Source organism: Leucoraja erinacea, chromosome 21 (assembly GCF_028641065.1).
Source record: "Leucoraja erinacea ecotype New England chromosome 21, Leri_hhj_1, whole genome shotgun sequence".
NCBI classification, from domain to species: domain Eukaryota; kingdom Metazoa; phylum Chordata; class Chondrichthyes; order Rajiformes; family Rajidae; genus Leucoraja; species Leucoraja erinaceus.
Genome location: NC_073397.1, coordinates 34,617,838 through 34,636,926, shown reverse-complemented (window position 1 = coordinate 34,636,926; position 19,089 = coordinate 34,617,838). Strand labels below are relative to the sequence as shown.

General features: G+C 45.4%; 1 protein-coding gene across 1 annotated transcript in view; it reads left to right on the top strand.

Annotated features, from left to right (window-relative positions):
• The window catches only part of LOC129707517 (sodium/potassium-transporting ATPase subunit beta-1-interacting protein 3-like), a 67,590-nt gene that overhangs the window by 28,243 nt on the left and 20,258 nt on the right, over positions 1-19,089 (top strand). The window contains exons 2-3 of the mRNA XM_055652622.1: positions 1,731-1,868; positions 4,043-4,123. Of these exons, the coding sequence (XP_055508597.1) occupies positions 1,731-1,868; positions 4,043-4,123 (219 nt within the window). The remainder of the gene's footprint in view (positions 1-1,730; positions 1,869-4,042; positions 4,124-19,089) is intronic.

Below are 19,089 nucleotides of genomic sequence, written 5' to 3'. Positions count from 1 at the left end.
TGGAGGCCGCTCCTCGTTGCAGCCCCAACGATAACGTAGACCCTACGAGAAAAGGTCGGGTCTCCCGTGCAGGGAGAGATTTTAAAGTTTCCCCCTCCCTCCCACCCCACCCCCACCCCCCCCACACACACACCCCACAAAAAATAACAGAAAACTACATAAAAACATAGACAAAATGCTAATAAAACGCGGACGGGCTGGTGAGGCCGCATGCTGACGAGAGTCGCGCCGTTTTGGGTCGGATATGATGACTGATGTGGGGGTGGGGAAGGTCCCAACCCCCCATAACCCCACATCAGTCTGAAGAAGGGTCTCGACCCGAAACGTCACCTATTTCCTTCTCTCCACAAATGCTGCCTCACCCGCTGAGTTTCTCCAGCATTTTTGTCAACCTCGGACTATCTTTGATCAGACTTTACTGGACTTCATCTTGCAGTAAACGTTATTCCCTTTATCATGTATCTGTTCACTGTGAATGGCTCGATTGTAATCGTGTATTGTCTTTCCGCTGGCAGGTCAGCGCGCAACAAAGGTTTTTTTCACTGTGCCTCGGTACACGTGACAATAAACTAAACTAGAATAGTGTTATCTTGACCAACAGTAGCAGCTGCAAGTCCACTGTGTCTGTGCATCAACGTGAAGTCAGTTATCAATGTTGTGTCACAAATGCTGGACAGTACATTTGACTGTATTACCTTCAACTTCCAACAAACGTCCGATGCATTTGTAAATGCAGGAGAAGATTTGTGTCTTGCTGCTGATGTGCCGTGGAAATGTTTGTGATATAGTGCAACGGAGGCAGTTTAATGCAGTGCCCAACTGCTAAAAACCGATTGAAAGCAAAAGAAAATCATTATTAATAAACAATGGAGTATTTAGATACAAGTGGAGATGAGGGGTGAAGGTGCTGACTCGCACTGTGCCTGAGGCACTGCTTTCAGGGATCAGGCACACACACGTTCTCCCACTGTTCAAATAAGCATTTGAATGCGTTGAATGCATTTCGTTGTCTCTGTACTGTACACTGACAATGACAATTAAAATTGAATCTGAATCTGAATCTGAAGCACATCTGTGGACATTGAGAGCTTCTTTTTCTTGCGTGTGGCGTGCACAGCCTAAAGTTGTTGGACAACTTGTTCTATTTGATCTAATTGTTTGTGCACGTGGTCGGGTTAATTGCATTAGTCGACCCAGGGTGGACCAGGTGAAGGTTGCAATGTTATGGTCAAGCTGGGAAACTGTCTGACAGCGAATCCTCTTCTCGGATCAGCAAGGATTCATGCTTTTGCCTGGCGTGGGAAACACACACCCTATGATAGAAATTATTGCGCAGAACATTGACATTGCAGAATTTAGAGATACGGCATGGAAACCGGCCCTTAGACCCACCGAGTCCGCGCCGATCAGCGATCACCCGTTCACACTAGTTCTATGTTAGCCCCACTTTCTCATCCACACCCTGCACACCAGGGGCCATTTACAGAGGAACAATTAACCTACAAACCCACACGTCTTTGGGATGTGGGAGGAAACTGAGCAAACCCACGCGGTCACAGGGAGATCGTGCAAACTCCACACAGGGAGCACTTGAGTTCTGGATTGAATCCGGATCTCTGGTGCTGTGAGGCAGCTGCACGATACTATGGAGGCGACTCTGTTCTTTGCTTTCGGTTAGGAACATGTGCTAATTGTTTAATCTGAGTGTTCTTTTCCCTTTGCCGTTTCAGCTTGCTGCTTTGGAGAGACAGATATTTGATTTCCTGGGCTACCAATGGGCTCCCATCCTGGCCAATTTCTTGCACATCATTATTGTTATACTTGGCCTTTTTGGGACAATTCAGTACAGACCTCGTTACATTGTGGTGGTAAGTGCTTACTATCGCTAAATTATATGGAACTAAATTGCAAGCTATGTGGAATTATCAGGTTTTGCCAATGCAGTTGCAATGTGGGAGACAAACGCTGGAGTAACTCAGCGAGTCAGGCAGCATCTCTGGAGAGAAGGAATAGGTGACATTTCGGGTCGAGAATGGTTCCAAGATGGCGTCCAACCCAAGCGACTATCTGCGTGTTGGCCACAGAAGCGGATCCCCAATCGCAGGTTCCAATCGCTCCACACTCTTAAATCTCTGCCTCTACGGCACCATTTCTATCATCTTCAATTTAAACCAGCAAATGTTCTTTCCTACACATTTCCATCATGTGTCTGTACACCGTAAATGGCTCCATTGTAATCATGTATTGTCTTTCCGCTGACTGGTTAGCACGCAACAAGAAGCTTTTCACTGCACCTCGGTACACGTGACAATAAACTAAACTGAACTGAGACCCTTCTTCAGAGCCTCACGCAAATCTTCAGGGTCTCGACCGGAAACGTCGCCCATTCCCTCTCTCCAGTGATGCTGCCTGACCCGCTGAGTTACTTCAGCATTTTGTGTCTATCTTCGGCGTAAACCAGCATCTGCAGTTCCTTCTGAATCTCTTTTAATCTTTAATTTCGACGGAGATGCGATTATTTTCCATATCGTATCTCCGTCTGCATTGCGGCCTAACATCGAGGAGTTGGCGCCTTTGCTGGAGACCGACTTCGGGAGCTCCAAACCGGCTGAACATTATTGCCTTCCATCACATTGAGGATTTTGGTGAATTTTCTCGGCAACTGCCGGCATTATTGACTGGCGTATCAGGTCACCGAAAAGGTCGCAGCGTGATGTGGCGTGACGACATATTGCGAATTTGCGGCACGATGACGTATTGATGCGTGATGTTTCCTCAAGTGTCGCAACATTTTTTTTGTTGCCGCTGGATTTTGAAATGTTCAAAATCTTTCGGCGACCCTGATAAGTCGGTCAATGACACGGACAGTTGCCGAAAAAATCGCCAAGTGGGACAGCCCCTTGAGGACTCCGCTGCGGTGGATGTTTATGTTAATTTTTATGTAGTTGTGTGCCTTGCTGCTTTTTTTTTAAGTATGGCTGCACAGTAAATCGAATTTCACTGTTCCTTAATTGGCACACGTGACAATTAACTGACCTCGAAACCTTGGCCAAAACAAAATCAAATGCAGGTTTACTGAGGCAATGAACCAATCTAAACAAAGATATGAGATAGCAAGTGAACATGGTGATATTTATACAAGCCGTGATGCATCTGTCATCTTGAAACAACTCGTAGCACAGTTATAAACCATTGGATGACAATATGAATATTTTGATTTTAAATATATTTCTGGCTGGCTCAATCATTTTTGATTGATGGAAGTATAAGAATGCAGACAATTTTCTAACAATGATTGAACGTAATGATTCCCCTCATAGTTTTGAATTGAATTTTCAGTAATATTGTTCCGGACACATAATATAGTTATTGACTCTAATTCGGTTTATTACCGCAGTATTAACGTTGCAATTACTGTGTGTGAAGAAAGAAAGGGGAATCATTATTGCATTTTGCACCTGCATCTGCATCTGAGCTTATTGAATTTCTTTCTCATGTGTGTGTGCGCGTGTGTCTGTGTGCGCATGTTTGTGTGTGCACTGGTGTGTGTGTGTGGGTGTGTGTTTGTGTCTGTGTTTCTGTGTCCCCGTGTGCACGCGTGTGTGTGTGGGCGCATGTGTGTGCGCGTTAGTACGTGTTTGTGTGTGCGCTGTATGTTTGCGGGAGCGTGTGTGTGCACGCGTGTGTGTGTGTGTGTGCACTTGTGAGTGTGCGGGTGGGCGCGTGTGTGTGCGTTTGTCTGTGTGCGTGTCTGTGTGCATGTTTGTGTGTGCGTCTGTGGGTGAGTGTGTGCGCTGTGTGTGTGTGAGTGTGTGTGTGTGTGTGTGTGTTAGTGAACCTAGCCTCAAATTTCTGGCTGAAGATAGGCACAAAATGCTGGAGTAACTCAGTGGGACAGGCAGCATCACTGGAGAGCAGGAATGGGTGGCGTTTCGGGTTGAGATCTTTCTTCCGAGTTACTCCAGCATTTTGTGTCTATCTTCGGTGTAAACCAGCATCTGCAGTTCCTACCTACTGAAACTTCTTGCTTCTCTTTCTCTAGTACGCTGTTTGGACAGCTCTGTGGGTGACCTGGAATATATTCATCATCTGCTTCTATTTGGATGTCGGGGGTCTGTCAAAGGTAGGTGGTTTTCCCAATGTAAACGCAGGTATAATTGGATGACGTGACTGAACCAGTAACATTGTTATGCACTTTCTCTCGTAAAATAAATCTATCATGTTGTTTAATTGGCGACGGTCGTGAGTTTTTAATGGGCAAACTTTCTATCTTGACCTCGGGCGCTCTCTATGTGGAGTTTGCATCTTCTCCCTGTGACCGCGTGGGTTTCCTCCGGGTGCTCTGGTTTCCTCCCACATCCCAAAGATCCCAACTATGGGTACTGTCGGCGCGGAGTTTGCATGTTCTCCCAGTGACCACGTGGGTTTTCTCCAGGTGCTCCAGTTTCCACCCGCCCAGGTTTGTAGGTTAATTGGCTTCAGTAAAATTGTAAATTGGCCCTGGTATGTAGGTAGTGCTAGTGTAGCGGGGATCGCTGGTCGGTGCGGAAATGGTGGGGCGAAGGGGCATGTTTTTTTTCTCGCTGTAACTCTATAAAAGTCTAACGGGCCTGTCCCACTTGGCGACTGCTGGTGTTATATCAGTGTCGCCAAAAAATTTTGAACATTTCAAAATCCAGCGGCAACAAAAAAAAATTGCGCAGTTGAAAAAAACACCGTGATACGCAGCGTGTCAATGTTGCCGGCAGTCGCCGAAAAAATCGCCAAGTGGGACAGGGCCTTGAAGTTCAGCCCTGTGTGTCTATCGTCAGCATTCAACACTATCTCTTTGTCAGGAGAGACTGGAGTTTTCATTTAAACAATTCAAAAGAAATCAAGCAAAAATTAAGCCTGGAGTCAATAGACAACAGACAGACAATAGACAATAGGTGCAGGAGTAGGCCATTTGGCCCTTCGAACCAGCACCGCCATTCAATGTGATCATGGCTGATCATCCCCAATCAGTATCCCGTTCCTGCCTTCTCCTCATATCCCCTGACTCCACTATTTTAAGAGCCCTATCTAGCTCTCTCTTGAAAGCATCCAGAGAACCTGCCTCCACCTCTCTCTGAGGCAGAGAATTCCACAGACTCACCACTCTCTGTGAGACAAAGTGTTTCCTCGTCTCCGTTCTAAATGGCTTACCCCTTCTTCTTAAACTGTGGCCCCTGGTTCTGGACTCCCCCAACATCGGGAACATGTTCCCTGCCTCTAGTGTGTCCAAACCCTTAACAGTCTTGTATGTTGTCTTCCCCATCGCCCACAGTAACAGCTCCGATACTTCCAGTTGTATTCATTCAATGTGTAACACAGCATAGTCCACTAACACTAGACACCATTAAAGGACACTTGTTCTTCATGGACAAAACACTTCTGTTCATGTTCAATATTCAATGAAGCAGTTAACTATTTTCCTGCCTGCACAATCGTCCGTGACCTTGTGACCTTGGCCGTTGGCAGACAAGGCGGTGCTTGTTTCTCTCCGCCTCGCTCCCCGCCAAAGTTGCCCCCGCACCGCGCCACCATCTATTCAATCGACCAGGGTTCGGATGTGGTGAATTACCGCGTTTGACCCCTCGGGGAGGCCCAGGGTTGACACTTAACCATCATTACGATAGTGACTGCAAGGAACCGCAGGTTGCTGGAGTAACTCAGCGGGACAGGCAGCGTCCCTGGAGAGGAGGAATGGGTGACGCTTCTTCAAGAAGGGCCTCGACCCAAAACGTCACCCATTCCTTCTCTCCAGAGATGCTGCCTGCCCCGCTGATTGTTAAGGGCTTGGACACGCTAGAGGCAGAAAAAATATTTCCGATGTTGGGGGAGTCCGGAACCAGGGGCCACAGTTTAAGAATAAGGGGTAAGCCATTTAGAACGGAGACAAGGAAACACTTTTTCTCACAGAGAGTGGTGAGTCTGTGGAATTCTCTGCCTCAGTGGGCGGTGGAGGCCGGTTCTCTGGATGCTTTCAAGAGAGAGCTAGATAAGGCTCTTAAAAATAGCGGAGTCAGGGGATATGGGGAGGAGGCAGGAACGGGGTACTGATTGGGGATGATCAGCCATGATCACAGAGAATGGCGTTGCTGGTTCGAAGGGCCAAATGGCCTACTCCTGCACCTATTGTCTATTGAGTCACTCCAGCGTTTTGTGTCGATAACTCCGTGTGGATGTGATGTCTGCTTACATTGGCACTGATTACAGGGGAATATGAGTACCAGGAAGCTGCCTCCTGCCACCAGAGACCCAGAGCCTGTCCTGCTGAGTTACTCCAGAACTTTGTGTCCTTCAGATAGCTGGTTTCCGGAGGCAATGTAATTAACTCCCATCATTCACACAGTGGACTGGATTCTGAAAAAGGAATCATCCCTTCACTATTAGAGTGATAGAGTCATACAGCGTGGAAACAGGCCCTTTGGCCCAACCTGCCCACAGTGGCCAACATGTCCCATCTATACACTAGCCCCACCTGCCTAGCTGCACCTACATAGAAAAACATAGAAACATAGAAATTAGGTGCAGGAGTAGGCCATTCGGCCCTTCGAGCCTGCACCGCCATTCAATATGATCATGGCTGATCATCCAACTCAGTATCCCGTACCTGCCTTCTCTCCATACCCCCTGATCCCCTTAGCCACAAGGGCCACATCTAACTCCCTCTTAAATATAGCCAATGAACTGGCCTCAACTACCCTCTGTGGCAGAGAGTTCCAGAGATTCACCACTCTCTGTGTGAAAAAAAAAACTACGAGTCTGTGGAATTCCCTGCCTCAGAGGGCGGTGGAGGCTGGTTCTCTGGATACTTTCAAGATAGAGCTAGAGAGGGCTTTTAAAAATAGGGGGAGTAAGGGGATATGGGGAGAAGGCAGGAACGGGGTACTGATTGGGGATGATCAGCCATGATCACATTGAATGGCGGTGCTGGCTTGAAGGGCCGAATGGCCTCTACTCCTGCACCTATTGTCCATTGTCTATTGAGATTTATTGCTTTCAGTGCCAGTGTTGGCCATGATACATCATAAAGGTGACTCACCACAACACTACAGCGGCACAACTACTAGAGTTGCTGCCTCACAACTCAGGTGATCAGCGTTCAATCCTAACCTGTTGTGGTCCGTGTTAAAAAGGAATTCTTGTAACTTTTTATTGCCGTCCTTTGTGTGGCCACTCTTTGCATACCTTGAGTGAAGAATTTCACTGTGGCTAGTCACACGGGACAATAAAGTATCATTCATCCATTCGCTGAAATTCTCTAAATGGTTGAATGTAAAACAATTCATCAAATTGAGTGGGAAGGAACTGCAGATGCTGGTTTACACCGAAGATGGACACAAAAATGCTGGAGTAACTCAGCGGGTCAGGCAACATCTCTGGAGAAAAGAAATAGTGACAATAGACAATAGGTGCAGGAGTAGGCCATTTGGCCCTTCGAGCCAGCACCGGCATTCAATGTGATCATGCTGATCATCCCCAATCAGTACCCCGTTCCTGCCTTCTCCCCATATCACCTGACTCCGCTATCTTTAAGAGCCCTCTCTAGCTCTCTCTTGAAAGTATCCAGAGAACCGGCCTCCACCGCCCTCTGAGGCAGAGAATTCCACAGACTCACAACTCTCTGTGAGAAAAAGTGTTTCTTCGTCTCCGTTCTAAATGGCGTACCCCTTATCCTTAAATTGTGGCCACTCTGGACTCTGGTTCTGGACTCCCCCAACATAGGGAACATGTTTCCTGCCTCTAGCGTGTCCAAACCCCTAATAATTGAGACGCCTTTTTAAATTATTATTTTCTTCCTCCTCTGTTGCCACAGATATGGTACAGAGTCTAAAGGGGCTGTCCCACTTGGGCGACCTTATCCGCGAGTTCTGGCAAGTTTGCCCTCGACTCATACCCGCAGCATGGTCGACACGAGGTCGTAGGAGGTCTTCGTAACTCTCCTTCATGCTCGAGAGTAGTCCCCGCGTACTCGAGGCCTCACCTAGGTCGCGGCGTTTTTTTCAATGTGTTAAAAAATGCCCGTGAGTAAAAAAAGGTCGCCATGGGAAAAATCGATACTTCTTTTACTCGTATGTTTAGTCGTAGTAGATTGGCACGTTAGTCGTAAATAATCGAAGGTAGTCGAAGGTAGTTGTAGATAGTCTTCATCATAGTCGAAGGGAGGTCGAAGTAGGTCGAAGTAAGTCATCGGTCACCTTCCCACTATTCGGTGTCCAATTTTCCCGAAGTTAGTCGAAGCTGGTCTTCAACATAGTTGAAGGAGGTCTTCAACATGTCATTTTTTCAAACTCTTCTAAACTCACCAATTAGGTCGCCCAAGTGGGACAGTCCCTTAACGCACATCGTAGATGTGTAGGAAGGAACTGCAGATGCTGGTTTAAACTGAAGATAGATACAAAATGCTGGAGTAACTCAGCATCTCTGGAGAGAAGGAAGTATGATCTGATTTGCTTGGATAGCAAGCAGCTTTTCACCCTACCTCAGTGACTCGTGACAATAATAGACCAAACCCCAGATGATCAGAATGGAAACTCGGAAAAATAACTTAAAGCTCACTTGCACTGCATGCTGAGGCATATCAAATATTTGAGCCAAGCCATTGTTATTGTTGAATTTTACAGGGAAAAAGGATTTCCTTTCTGCACGGTTTTATTGTAGGCAGTAAACAAGCCACTGCTAATGTAAAAATAGCAAACTAGAATGTCTGCTTAACACAATAACTTTAGATTTTACTTTAGACTTTAGAGATACAGCGCGGAAACAGGCCCTTCGACCCACCGAGTCCATGCCGACCAGCGATCAGCCCGTACACTAACATACACACACTTGGAACGATTTTACCACTCACCAAAGCCAATTAACCTACAAACCTGTTTAAGAAGGAACTGCAGATGCTGGGAAATCGAAGGTAGACAAAAAATGCTGGAGTAACTCAGCGGGTTCAGCAGCATCTAAGGTGCGATGGAAATAGGCAACGTTTCTGGTCGAACCCTTCTTCAAACTGTATGTCTTTGTGGAGTGTGGAAGGAAACCAGAGCACCCGGAGAAAACCCATGCAGTCATGGGGAGAAAGGACAAACTCCATTACTGCCAGCACCCGTAGTCGGGATCGAACCCGGGTCCTTGGTGCTGTAAGGCAGCAACTCTACCGCTGCGCCACCGTGCCACCCCTCACAACAACCACACTCTAACTTCTCAAATGCTAATTTCCCAGCTGATGACCAATTTTTTGAAATTCATGCATCTCTACCTATGGTAATCTGAGAAGCACGGTTTTAATTCAGTATAATTATGCAAAGAAGCTGCATCATTAAATAAAACAAAGGTTTAATTCCACTGCTTATGAGAATTGCTATTTACGCAAGTTGATGAAAATCTTTGAACACGTTGCTTGAAATTCTGTTCAACGCTTGGGAGTTTCTAGCCGGCACTCGAATGGTTAACCCGCGGAAGACTTGGTTTGTTGAGTGAGATTTGAATTTGTGGTTTCCTCTCAAACTTTCCACAATTCTCACAGCGCCGAGCCAATCACAATGGATTCTTTGTGTCGGAGCCGTTATTATTGAAGGCACGGGACAACATAAATCGCGGAATAGCTTTTGTTCTTTAATTAGGTGTAACGGGCTGTGGTTTGCAGCCAGCAATGTGAATGTTGGGAACACCCACATCAGCTTCTGGAAAAAAACAACTTTGCTGAAAGTTACTGCAAACACTTTTGTTTCTGCACGATAAATGGCTTCGCAAAGAATGGGTCGACTGGGCTTGTATTCACTGGATGAGAGGATATCTTATAGAAACATATGCAATTCTGAAGGGATTATACAGGCTTGAAGCAGGAAAAATGTTCCCCATGTTGGGGCAGCCCAGAACCAGGGGTCACACAGTTTACGAATAAGGGTCGGCCATTTAGGATTGAGGTGAGGAAAAACCTTTTCACCCAGAGTGTTGTGAATCTGTGGAATCCTCTGCCACAGAAGGCAGTGGAGGCCAATTCACTGGATGTTTTCAAGAGAAAGTTAAGGGGATGTCCCACGAATATGCGACTCCGTACGCACAGCCTTGACGCCGTACGCACGCGCGAACTTCCCGCAGACTTTGCTCGAACTTCACGTCACTCACTCGACCTCCGCGCTGCCCCCGCTTCCGGTTTGGCCGTGTTTGCCGCATGCAGGTCGCCTTGATTTAGCTCCTGGGGCTAAAGGAATCGAGGGATATGGGGAATAAGCAGGAATGGGCTGCTGATTTTGGATGATCAGCCACGATCATATTGAATGGCGGCGCTGGCTCGAAGGGACGAATGGCCTACTCCTGCGCCTATTTTCTATATTTCTATGTTCCTATAGTTGGTTTTAGCACACTGGTCAAGAAAGGAAGTGGTTAGTTTGTGCGGGAAGGAGATGCAGGTTTACACCGACGATAGACACAAAATGCTGGAGTAACCGAACTCCTTACGGGCCTGTCCCACTTACGTGACTTTTTCGGTGACTGCCGGCACCCATTGTAGGTCGGCGATAATTTTCGATGTTGAGAATCCAGCGGCGACCAGAAAGACGCTACGATTCTTTGGGCGACTGAGGAGACGACTCACGGCTGTACAGGCGACATGTCGCGGGGTGAAGCCTGTACGGTCGTGAGTAGTCGCCCAAAGAGTCGTACCTTGTTCTGGTCGCCGCTGGATTTTCAACACGTTGAACATTTACAGCCACCTGCAACGACCTATGACGGGTGCCGGCAGTCTCCGCAAAAGTCGCGTAAGTGGGACAGGGCCCCTTAGTTTTACAGTCACGGCCATTTTCCTGAAGGGTTGCTGGCGTTTCTTTAATGACGGAGTATGTCTTCAAGATATCTCCACGAGTTTCTTGGGCAATAAATGATATATGAAGTGCGCTGATAGGGGAATGATGGCTCTGGCTCTGGGTAGCTTTCCTATTCATCTCTTTAATGAGTTCCTGGGGATTTTTTTTCCATTCCCCTAAATGAGCAAGTGGAGGACTTCATTTGCATCTTATTCAAAAGAGAGTGTTCCCTGTGGTACAAGTTCCCCCAGAACGGAGACAGGACTCCGGAGGGCAACAGGAATGTAACCATAGACGGAAGGTGAATCTTATTTTTTGGCTACTTCTAGTTTGAGAAAATAGTGCTTTAAACGTCAAATTTTCTGGGGAAAATTCTTAAACCCTCACATCTTATTGCATTTATTATTAGTAACCCTTTAATGTATCTGAAGAAGGGCACAGCCCATGCTGACCATGGCCTAGCGCTATCCTACACACAAGGGACGATTTACAGAAGCCAATTGCCCTACAAACCCGCACGTCTTTGGAATGTGGGAGGAGACCGGAGGCCCCCCGGAGAGAATCCACGCGGTCACGGGGTAGAACGTGCAAACTCTGCGCAGACAGTACCCGGGTCTTTGGAGCTGTCGGACAGCAAATCCACTGCTGCGCCACCGTGCCGCGATAAGTCTTAAAATATTCTTTGAAACCCATGTGAAAATGAATAATGGAACGCTGCGGGAATCTTGTGGCATTTTACAAAGAAAATCTTGATGCAGATTTTCAAAGTGTGATCTCTATCGATGATAAGTGGAGAATAAAGGAGAAGAATACTGTCGAGAGGAAGTGGACTTAATTCAATGAGATTGGATCTGCCGAGCCAGATGGTGTCTATCAGTGACACATGTAAAACAATGCACATTGCGTTAAAGTTAGCAAATGTATTCCAGAGCAGAGGACATATAATCAAAGTTCATCGTGGATACAAATGTAATTGTAACAAAAAAAACAGATACGGGATTGATTGGTGTAAGCTCATAAGTGATAGGAGCAGAATTAGGCCATTTGGCCCATCAAGTCTACTCCGCCATTCTATCACAGCTGATCTATCTCTCCCCCCAAACCCCATTCTCCTGCCTTCTCCCCATAACCCCCGACACCCGTACTAATCAAGAATCGATCTATATATCCACTGACTTGTGGCCTCCACAGATTCACCACTTTAACCATTTAACGATCAGATGAAGTCCTCGAAAACCTATACAACTTATCAATGTGTTTTTTTAATCTAAATATAATTAGATGTTGTCCCGTTGGTAGCTCTCCACATCTGAATTAGGAACCTCTGAGTCCAAGGGTCAATCTAATATTCTAAGGTGACAAAGGAGTGCCCTGTCAGGAGGTGACGGTGAAACGGAGGTCCCATCTGGACCTCCCGCTGATTTGGACAGATGCATTAGATCCCACCGTATGATTCAACAAAGAATCAACCCTAACCATTATTTCTAACTTAATCAAAATCAGATTATCTGGCTATTTATCTCTCAGCTCGGCGCTGACCCTTGCTGCGCATAAATTAGCAATCAAAACAATCTGCATAAATTAATTCTTTATGTCAGTGTTTCTCTGAGATGTTTGATATATGTAATAAACATTGCGATTTTTAATTGCTAGTTAAATATGTACATTAAATGTGTAATTATATGTGTACCTTCGTGTCCGGTGCAGTGGTTTTGGCTATTAACTCAGCACAAAATGATCCTTTATAAAAATCTTTTCAAAAGATAATTAATTCTACCCAGCATTTATTTTTTAGATGTATTTTTAGATGTATTTTTACTTCCCACATTGAATCTTCTTCTTCTTCTATTTGCGTATGGCTTGCACAGCCTAAAGTTGTAGGACAACTTGATCTTATTTGATTGCATTCGTCGACACAGGGTGTGGACCATGTGAATGTTGCAATCTCCCACCCCCCACATTGAATATAACCGTAAATATGATGGTCGAAAATGTAGAAACGAGGAACTGCAGATGCTGGTTTATACCAAAGACAGACACAAAGTGCTGGAGTAACTCAGCGGGTCAGGCAGCATCTCTGGAGAGAAGGGATGGGTGATGTTTCAGGGTTGCTTGAGGAAGGGTCCCAGCCCAAAACGTCACCCATTCTTTGTCTCTCCAGAGATGCTGCCTGACCCGCTGAGTTAATCTGAGGAAGGACATTATTGCCATAGAGGGAGTGCAGAGAAGGTTCACCAGACTGATTCCTGGGATGTCAGGACTGTCTTATGAAGAAAGACTGGATAGACTTGGTTTATACTCTCTAGAATTTAGGAGATTGAGAGGGGATCTCATAGAAACTTACAAAATTCTTAAGGGGTTGGACAGGCTAGATGCAGGAAGATTGTTCCCGATGTTAGGGAAGTCCAGGACAAGGGGTCACAGCTTAAGGATAAGGGGGAAATCCTTTAAAACCGAGATGAGAAGAACCTTTTTCACACAGAGAGTGGTGAATCTCTGGAACTCTCTGCCACAGAGGGTAGTCGAGGCCAGTTCATTGGCTATATTTAAGAGGGAGTTAGATGTGGCTAAGGGGATCAGAGGGTATGGAGATACAGGTAAGGCAGGTACGGGATACTGAGTTGGATGATCAGCCATGATCATATTGAATGGCGGTGCAGACTCGAAGGGCCGAATGGCCTACTCCTGCACCTAATTTCTATGTTTCTATGTTTCTAATCCAGCACTTTGTGGCTAACATGATGGTCAATATGTGCTTCAACAGACTATTGAGAGGAGCAGCATGTTTAGATTGGTGTCCATATAATTACTCAGTTTCATACATTTGTTACTGTTGAACAGATACATCACCGGGTCCATCGACAGTAAAGATAGCACCTTTCTGGGAGAACATGTCAATGTCAACATCTGTAATATATGTAATGTCCTTGCCATCTGCAAACAGGCTTCATTACAGTGTGGGTACACAAAAATGCTGGAGAAACTCAGCGGGTGCAGCAGCATCTATGGAGCGAAGGAAATAGGCAACGTTTCGGGCCGAAACCCTTCTTCAGACTGATGGGGGGTGGCGGGGAGAAGGAAGGAAAAAAGGAGGAGGAGGAACCCGAGGGCTGGGGGATGGGAGGAGACGGCTCGAGGGCTGAGGAAGGGGAGGAGACGGCAAGGGCTAACAAAGTTGGGAGAATTCAATGTTCATGCCCGCCGGATGCAGGCTCCCCAAGCGGAATACGAGGTGCTGTTCCTCCAATTTCCGGTGTTGCTCACTCTGGCAATGGAGGAGACCCAGGACAGAGAGGTCGGATTGGGAATGAGAGGGGGAGTTGAAGTGCTTCATTACAGTGTAGGTACATAAAAATGCGGGAGAAACTCAGCGGGTGCAGCAGTATCTACGGAGCGAAGGAAATAGGCAACGTTTGGGGCCGAAACCCAAAGGAAATAGGCAACGTTTCGGGCCGAAACCCGAAGGTTTCTAGCCTGTCCAACCCCTTAAGAATTTTGTAAGTATCTATAAGATCCCCTCTCAATCTCCTAAATTCTAGAGAGTATAAACAAAGGAAATAGGCAACGTTTCGGGCCGAAACCCAGAGGGTTTCGACCCGAAACGTTGCCTATTTCCTTCGCTCCATAGATGCTGCTGCACCCGTTGAGTTTCTCCAGCACTTTTGTCTACCTTCGATTTTCCAGCATCTGCAGTTCCTTCTTAAACAATTCATTAAAGTGTATATACTTTGGCCAAGTGCTATAGTAACTCAGTGGATTAGGCGGCATTTCGGGAGCTGCGAATTTCTGGAGTTACTCCAACACTTTGTGTCCGTCTTTGGTATAAACCAGCAACCGCAGTTCTTTGTTTCTACGCTCCAGACAAGGGTTTCCTTCCGAAGAATCACCTATCCATTTTCTCCAGCGCTGCTGCCTGACCCGTAGAGTTACTCCTGCACTTTGCATCTATGTTTCAAATAAACTAGCATCTGCAGTTACTTTTTATGATTATATTATATATATTACAATAATAATAATAATAATTTTATTATTATAATAAATTTATTATATTATATTATATTATAAATAATAATAAGCTATTTCCTTTACTTTTTAAAAACCCCGTATCTTCTCATTTACATTTCCTTTTTATCTGCCTTCAATCTGGATTTAATGTGAGCATCTTAAGTTTTGATTCCATCCAATGTCCTAAAGAACATCGTACCACATCAACAAGAGGTTCCAAAATCAAGGTGCTTTGGATTTAGGAGACATGAATATTGGTTTAAGTACATGTGTAAACCGGTATTGACAGTGAGGCACTGGAACTACGATTTAACACATCTGGCTGGCTTTTGGTTCAACATCTGGCGTGAAGTGATCTCAGGAGAGAAACCTTGCAGTGCTTCTATTTCACGTTGATGATTTTTAATCTTGGAATTTTAAAACCAGCAGAGATTTGACTGGGCAAAGTCAAAATCCACGTATATTGTTTTCTGCCTGTTACCACTAGTGCTTGATACCTGTCCTCTGTCTCTGATTCAAGCCTGTGTCAAAATGCAAAGGCTGGGATGACTGAGCATTAGCAGTTGCAAAAAGCAACCATTTTGTTCGCAGCTCCATGAAAACTAATTAGGTTTCGAAAAATTAATGTGTACTTATTGGTCAATATTCAGTGCTACTCATATTTTACTACAGAGGGGAGAAGGGTGGTTGATGTTCTAAATGCTCGCACAAACCAAGGGGGTCATAGTAACAATGAACTGCCAAGCCTACATGTCTTTGGGATGTGGGAGGAATTGAATTGGATTGAATACTTTATGGTCTCATAGAAACATAGAAATTAGGTGCAGGAGTAGGTCATTCGGCCCTTCGAGCCTGCACCGCCATTCAATATGATCATGGCTGATCATCCAACTCAGTATCCCGTACCTGCCTTCTCTCCATACCCTCTGATCCCCTTAGCCACAAGGGCCACATCTAACTCCCTCTTAAATATAGTCACAGTGAAATTCTTTGCTTGCATACGCAAGGTATGCAAATAGTTGCCAGTAAAGGGAGCCTACAAAGTTACAAAGTATCTCGCGCCAGGTCCACCCTTGATCTCCCCCCTCTCATATTTCATATGATGAGAGAATGGAGCGGCTGGGCTTGTACACTCTGGAGTTTAAAAGGATGAGAGGGGATCTTATTGAAACATTAAGGGTTTGGACACGCTAGAGGTAGGAAACATGTGCCCGATGTTGGGGGAGTCCAGAACCAGGGGCCACACAGTTTAAGAATAAGGGGCAAGCCATTTAGAACTTAGATGAGGAAACATTTTTTCTCACACAGAGTTGTGAGACTGTGGAATTCTTTGCCTCAGAGGCGGTGGAGGCCGGTTCTCTGGATACTTTCAAAAGAGAGCTAGATAGGGCTCTTAAAGATAGCGGAGTCAGGGGATATGGGGAGAAGGCAGGAACGGGGTACTGATAGGGGATGATCAGCCATGATTGCATTGAATGGCGGTGCTGGCTCGAAGGGCCGAATGGCCTACCCCTGCACCTATTGTCTATTGTCTCCCCTTCCTCACGGAGGTTCCCCCACGCTGCCCCTCCTTTCCCCACCTCATGGGGGAGACCCCACAGGAAACCCGTGCGGCACAAGGAAAACGTGCAAACTCCACACAGACAGCACCGTAGGTCAGGATCGAACCCAGGTCTCCGGGTCTGTGAGGCAGCAATTCTACCGCTGGGTCACTGTGCCGCTGTGCTGGATAAGCAGGGAACGGAGAGATATAGATCTGGTGCAGGCAAGAGGAGATTAGTTTATCTTGACACAGTTGAACATCCTGTACTGCTCTGTGTTGTGTGTTCTATCTTCAAAGTCATGGCAAATGTCTTCAAAGTCCAGATGCAGATTGTAACACGTATACTTTCCATTTGCTTTTCTCACTCCATATGAAGTCACAAAGATATCAGAAAATTTCCATCTGTTCAGTAATTATCCAAAGACACTGACAGATGCCCCCTTATACCTAATTATTCATCATATTTTTCACCAGCTGCTCAACCAAGATGATTTTTGTTAATAACTCAAGGACGCATGATTTTACAATTGACGGTGTGGGATGAATTAATACAATCTAAGCAGGGCGTTTAGCAAAATATATTGATTGGATTTTGTTTGGCAAATATCTGCAATACTTAAACCTTACTACGCAAAACACATGAAGATATCAGTGGCAGAACTTACAGAAGTGTGTGTTTAAGAAGAAACTGAAAATGCTGGTTAATACCGAAGATAGACACAAAATGCAGGAGTTAAAGCGCTGTCCCACGGTATGAGTTCATTCCAAGAGTTCTCCCGAGTTTGCCCTGATTCAAACTTGGAGATTTACGGTAACGGCCACTCGTCGGTACTCGGGGCTCTCGTGGACATTTTTCATCATGTTGAAAAATCTTCACGAGTCTTCCCGTGCTTACCTGCCATTCGCGAGTCTTCCCGAGTACCTGCTGTTAGCGTTACGAGCCGCTAAGAGACGTCCCCGAGCTCCGACGTACCCGCTACGTTCATTCCCCGTGCTTACCACCAGTTTGATTTTTTTTTTTTAAACGCGGGAGAGCTCTTGGAATGAACTCGTACCGTGGGACAGGGCTTTAACTCAGCGGGACAGGCAGCATCTCTGGAGAAAAGGAATGGGTGATATTTTGTGTCAGAGCCCTTCTGCAGAGTTCCACAGAATTGTGTGATTTCCGTAGCTCAATGGTTTTTTTTGTAGTATTCACCGTTTTAAAAATACCTTACAACTTAGAACTAGAACATGTCAAGACACTGCAGATAAAGAAATAAAACTCAGATAAAAGCAATTACATTTAAAGGAAATTAACATTTTTGGAGAGGGAAAACAGCTAGGGTTCAGTGGCCCAAGTAAGTAATGATGATGCAAATACATTAGACATGAAGAGGAATTGCATTTGGCTGCAGGTTATACCTATATCTTGGTTAGTATATGGCTTCCATTCCAGTGACAAATCTGAAAACGAAACATCAACGTCAACAAAACTGATTGTGGATGATCAGCCGTGATCACATTGAATGATGGTGCTGGCTGGAAGGGCCGAATGGCCTACTCCTGCACCTATTGTCTATTGTCTAATTGAAATTCATTTTATCGTTTGATGTTGAGCATTAGAAGTGTTTAAACCCAGATCAAACATTTCATAAATCCGATTTATTAAAAGGCATCTTCTGGAGTTTTCAGGTGAAAAGGATTTCAATTCATCTAAGTTGTAAGATTTGGTTAAAAATGGTGCCAAATCATTGACTATCTTTAACCTAATCCTTAGGAATAAGGAGTAAGCCATTTAGAACGGATACGAGGAAACACTTTTTCTCACAGAGAGTTGTGAGTCTGTGGAATTCTCCTCCTCAGAGGGCATTGGGGGTCGGTTCTCTGGATACTTTCAAGAGAGAGCTAGATAGGGCTCTTAAAAATATAGGAGTCAGGGGAGATGGGGAGAAGGCAGGAACGGGGTACTGATTGGGGATGATCAGCCATGATCACATTGAATGGCGGTGCTGGATCGAAGGGCCGAATGGCCTACTCCTGCACCTATTGTCTATTGTCTATTGACCATCAACACAATTCTGTAAATTCTACCACTAACAATTTTGTATCTATTGCATTGGTTTGTACAATAGTATAAACATCTTTAGTTTCCAAGCAAACTCTATGGACCATGTTCTACAAGCAGTGGCATAAATCTTTTAATAATTTCCTTCATTAGACTAGGTATAATCATTCATAAACACAGTAAGTGGCTACAGTTTCTAAAAATGTGACACCGAATACAAATGCAACAATATGTTTGTGCTAAGTGCATGATATTTCAAAACAAGCTTTGAATGTGTTTGTACAGTACAATAGCGGAGGCTGCACAACTTGTTTCAGTGCTGTGTGGACAGCTTTACCATACTGCACATGTTTATTGTGTGAGGATGACTATCCTGCTGCCTAGCAACTGTCCGCGTGCAGCACATAATCCCTCCCCCCCCCCCCCCCCCCCCCCCCCCCCCCGCCACCAAATGACATTCTTATTCTGTACACTTCTCCAAGCATCGGAGAATACTTTTTTTCCCCTCTCAACCTAATTATTCATTGGCATTGCCGCTGTGCATCAAAAATGTCACAACCTCCCCCATCCCAACCTCAAGTGTCTCTAAATTAACTTCAGCAGGTATATTTATTCCTCTCATTTTCCTGCCTCCGTCTGAAAGGATGTAATATATGATGAAAGGACTTTTT